Source organism: Euprymna scolopes, chromosome 38, assembly GCF_053919585.1.
Source record: "Euprymna scolopes isolate OS-2025 chromosome 38, ASM5391958v1, whole genome shotgun sequence".
Classification (NCBI taxonomy): domain Eukaryota; kingdom Metazoa; phylum Mollusca; class Cephalopoda; order Sepiida; family Sepiolidae; genus Euprymna; species Euprymna scolopes.
Genome location: NC_136519.1, coordinates 68,232,380 through 68,237,379, shown reverse-complemented (window position 1 = coordinate 68,237,379; position 5,000 = coordinate 68,232,380). Strand labels below are relative to the sequence as shown.

The window sequence follows — 5,000 nt, the reverse complement described above, 5'->3', positions numbered from 1 at the left end:
GCTTACTACCGAATTCGATCAACTGTCCCTCAATTTATCTTTCCACTGCCCTTTTTAAAGAAACTCAATAGTTTTATTCTGTTTATGTTGTTATTATTTAACGCAGCTTATTACTATCTCCGTCTTCCTCTTTAGTCACTCTTAATTTCTCCCTCTCATCCTCTTCATATATACATATATATTTATATATATCACTCTTTCCCTCTTTTTCTTTCTCTCTCTCTCTCTTTATTTTCTTCTCAGTATAAATGTATCAACCTATCTTCTTGACCTATTCCAGCTAGTCTTTCTAGATATAAACTCCCCCTCCCTCTTAAATCGCAATCAGCTAACTCCACCTTCTTTAACACAACTACTCCCCCTACTTCTTCCGTAAATAAATCTCCTCCTACACCTCCTTCTACTCTCTCTATTTTGTTTAGTTTCCGTCTATTTCTTTATTACTCACTCTCTCTTTCTCTCTCTTTCGTTCTCTCTCTCTCTCTCTCTCTGTATTTTCATTTAGATTCTTTCTCTCACATACTCTCACTTTTTACTCTCTGGCAAAAACAGACCACTCCCCTTCTTTCATATCTCCTACTTCGCCTCATTTCACAATAGCTATCCCCACCCGTCTCACGAACTGACCAATCGGAGAACGATCCTTGATATTTCTATAGTTTGTGCCCGTCAATCAAGCACAGTGGAACCAATGGTAGACCGCGTAGGTCGGTGAGTCGCCTCTCTACAGGCCGAACATATGTGCGACGTTTTGTCACATCTATTTCAAAATACTTAACTCACGGGAGCGCACAACTATACAAGCCAGCGTTTTTCACTAGATAGATCGGCAAACTGAGTTACACACAAAAAATAACAACAACAAACAAACAAACAAAAATTTAAAGATGGCCGCTTCTGCGACTAGTCTTTACTTAGCGGCAGCAACTCCTGCGTCACTCGCCTCCGTTCAGGTAGACCCAACTACAGGCATGCAGGGACACGTTACACAACCTACACAATATCACCACAGAGATCTACCCGAAATGAAATATATGACAGCCCAGCAGCAAAATGGGCACCATTTAAGCCATCATCCGAACCCCTGGATCGGCATCTCGCACACGGAAAACACGCACTGGTCAAACATGGTTCATCAACAGGAGATGAAAAGCCAGGGAATGGATACCCACCCTAATAGTCAGCATAACCGTGTTAACCAGCAAATGCAGTCACCCTATGCGTGGCATTCGCCGGTATCTTCACATCTGAATATGACGAATGGGGCTACCCAGATCCAGCATCACGGTTACGGTATGCATATGAACGGAATGTTGTCCCCAGGCCAGCAATTACACCCCTCACTTCTCAGGGAACCCGACCCCGAAGTCGACCATCACGAACCCTCCGACGAGGACGCACCCACTTCTGACGATCTTGAACAGTTCGCTAAGCAGTTTAAACAAAGACGTATAAAACTTGGTTTTACGCAAGCTGATGTAGGACTAGCGTTGGGTACTCTGTATGGCAATGTCTTCAGCCAAACAACCATCTGCCGATTCGAGGCTCTGCAATTAAGCTTCAAGAATATGTGCAAACTGAAACCGCTTCTTCAGAAGTGGTTGGAAGAGGCCGACTCGACGTCCGGTTCTCCGACGAGTATCGACAAAATAGCAGCTCAAGGAAGGAAAAGAAAGAAGCGGACAAGTATCGAGGTGACCGTGAAGGGGGCCCTGGAGAATCATTTTTTAAAGCAACCTAAGCCGTCCGCACAGGAGATCACTTCGTTGGCCGACCAGTTACAGCTGGAGAAAGAGGTCGTGCGCGTCTGGTTCTGCAATCGTCGTCAGAAGGAGAAGCGCATGACACCTCCGGGTACAATTGGACCAAACGGGGACTTTATACATCACTCGGATAACTCATTGCCGGGTGGGGGCAGCCCGATGCAATCGAACAGCGGTGGAGGGTCACCGTTAATACCCACATCAATGCCGTCACACTCGCTATCGCAGTCAGTCGTTGGACACACGCTTTCGCAAGCCCATACCCCAATTTCGTATTCACAACACAGAGGGGGCAGTCCCCTTCAGCAATCTAATAACGGGCATAATAACTCACCCCTCATGTCTTCGGCGATCAACTCACACTCCTTAACGCAATCTCTCGTGGGTCAAACGTTAGCACAACACACCCAGTCACATCATCATCAGACATTAAAACAACATTCCCCGAATCATTGACTATGGCGCGACCTATCCGGATACATTTGAAGAGTAAAATACGTATATATAAATATATATAGATATAAAAATCTATATGTATAGAGATACAATAACAAAACAATAGGACTATGTATATATATATATATATATATATATATATATATATATATATATATATATATATATATAACGATTCATTTATATATATATAAATCAACAAAAGAAGACAATAAATAATATATATATATATATATATATATATATATATATATATATATATATATATATATATATATATATAAACAGAACACTGGGGTTGACTAGTGTCGTAATGGATACCGACACGTTCTATAAAATCAGATCACGGAGTTCGAATCCAATGGGATCTACTTTAAAACCATATCCGCACTAATGGGGGAATGTGTGAAAAAAGGGCAATTCGTCTTCATCCAATCGTTTATACAATGAATTGTTTTCAATAGCTATTGAAATTTGGTATTCAATGATCCAGTAAAACAAAGGGCTGTAAACTAGAAAACAAGGTGAAAAGTACACCACAAATAGGCAACAATCAAAAGAGTTTTATACATATGATCATTATAAGTTGTTTGTAATGACAGACTGATGAATAATCAATACGAGAAATAATTCTTTTGAAAAACTTTGAAAATATATCTAAAAAACAACAACAGAAAAGAAACACTTGTATAAAGAATAAAGTTGCGCAATTGAAGTTCGAAATTTCTCCCAGAGACCAAACGAAACGATCAATTTTCGAAAACTCACATCTGAACATTTCAATTAAAATTTAAATGGCACAACCAACTGACTTGATTTTTATTCCAAATTCCAATCCGAAAATTCACAGCAATTCGCATTAAACACACACCATACAAAACAGAGATGTACTCTTCTGTGTGCTAACGGAAGAAAATCACATTTGAAAGATTGAAGAATTTAATCAATTTAAATAAGAATATTGATTGTTTAAAAAAAAAGAAATAGATAGATAGCAATAAAAACATGTAAAAATTTACTGAGGCAAAAAATAAAGGACCGCAAAACTGATATATATATATATATATATATATATATATATATATATATATGTATATATATATATGTATATATATATATGTGTGTATATATAAAGTGTGTGTGTGTGTATATACACACAGACACACACTTTATATATATATACACACATATATATATATACATATATATATATATATATATATATATATATATATATATATATATATATAAACGCAAAATACAAACTGATTTAAAATTGTTTCTTGCTTCAAACTTGAATCAATGAATGGAGATAAAAAATGTCATGCACTTCAAAGGTAAGTCAGTTTGACACCCCAGACAAAATCCTTCATATATATATATATATATATATATATATATATATATATATATATATATATATATATATATATATATATATATCGACTAAAAAAATATATGTATATGATACGCCATTATATGCCAGTGTACTAACATATATATATGAATATAGATGAAGTGAATTGTTAAATGAAAAATAAACACTATACATTTTGTAAATAATAAACTCTTCAAGTTAAATTGGACTTTTTGACATAAACAAATAATTTAATGCATAAAACTGAATCAATAAATGAAAAATTTACCTCAAATTGTGTACAACTTATATATTCAATGCATTGAAGAAGGGTTGTTGATTACTTTAAATACAAATGCATAATTAGTATAAAGATATGTATGCGTATGTATATATGGATAAAAACCGACATTATTTATTATGTGTGTGTGTGTGTGTGTGTGTGTGTGTGTGTGTGTGTGTGTGTGTGTGTGTGTGTGTGTGTGTGGCTGAGGTGTAAGTTCAAATAATGACATAATTTGTTTTGCATTTTAATAAGATAATTAAATTTTCGACTATTTTATGAACTCCGGTCCGGCCTAAATAACAAACCCAACCCGCATCCGTTTAAACATATTTAAACACACACACATACACACACACACACACACACACACACATATATATATATATATATATATATATATATATATATATATATGTGTGTATAAAAATATACAAATATGTTATATTTATATATTTAATGATATATATATATATATATATATAGAGAGAGAGAGAGAGAGAGATAGATAGATAGATAGATCGATAGATAGATAGATAGATAGATATACAATTAAATATATGTCTTCATGACTGTATGCATACATGTTTGTTGTTCCAGCTTTGGAAATAATAATACAAAAACAACAAAATACAGAAATGTTAAATATTCAATTCACTAAATTTCTAATAATTTCTGACCGATGGCTTCTAATATATGACTATATTTATACATGTGCGTATGTGTGAGTCTTTATTTTGGAATATACTTTTTACAATGTATTCTGTACACAGAATATAATATTAAAAAAAAGTTCATGAATAATCTCATAACATAATAATATATATGTGTGTATACACACACACACACACACACACACACACACACACACATATATATATATATATATATATATATATATATATATATATATATATATATATATATATTATACGTGTTACAATAAAATCGTGTTCCTAAAAGAAGTCCCACAAAGAACATGTTACATTTCGATACATTATATAGACACAAGAAAATATTGACAAGTCTATTCACATGGTAGATTGAAACAGATATAATGTATGCAATTGTCATTACAGTCGATATTCTTTTTCTTCTTTTTTTATGTATTCATGTGTTAACAACAGTTTTATTCATGATT

General features: G+C 34.0%; 1 protein-coding gene and 1 long non-coding RNA gene across 2 annotated transcripts in view; both read left to right on the top strand.

The window, feature by feature from the left end:
- Positions 1–2,901, top strand: part of LOC145263173 (POU domain, class 3, transcription factor 4-like) — a 3,932-nt gene extending 1,031 nt beyond the window's left edge. Inside the window, exon 1 of the mRNA XM_080120210.1 lies at positions 1–2,901. This exon is cut by the window's left edge and continues 1,031 nt beyond it. Coding sequence (XP_079976336.1) covers positions 888–2,219 — 1,332 coding nt within the window. The 5' untranslated portion in view covers positions 1–887 and the 3' untranslated portion in view covers positions 2,220–2,901.
- Positions 2,902–3,411: 510 nt separating this feature from the next.
- LOC145263174 (uncharacterized) overlaps positions 3,412–5,000 on the top strand; it is an 82,839-nt gene continuing 81,250 nt past the window's right edge. Inside the window, exon 1 of the long non-coding RNA XR_013864486.1 lies at positions 3,412–3,556. This is a non-coding gene — a long non-coding RNA (uncharacterized LOC145263174). The remainder of the gene's footprint in view (positions 3,557–5,000) is intronic.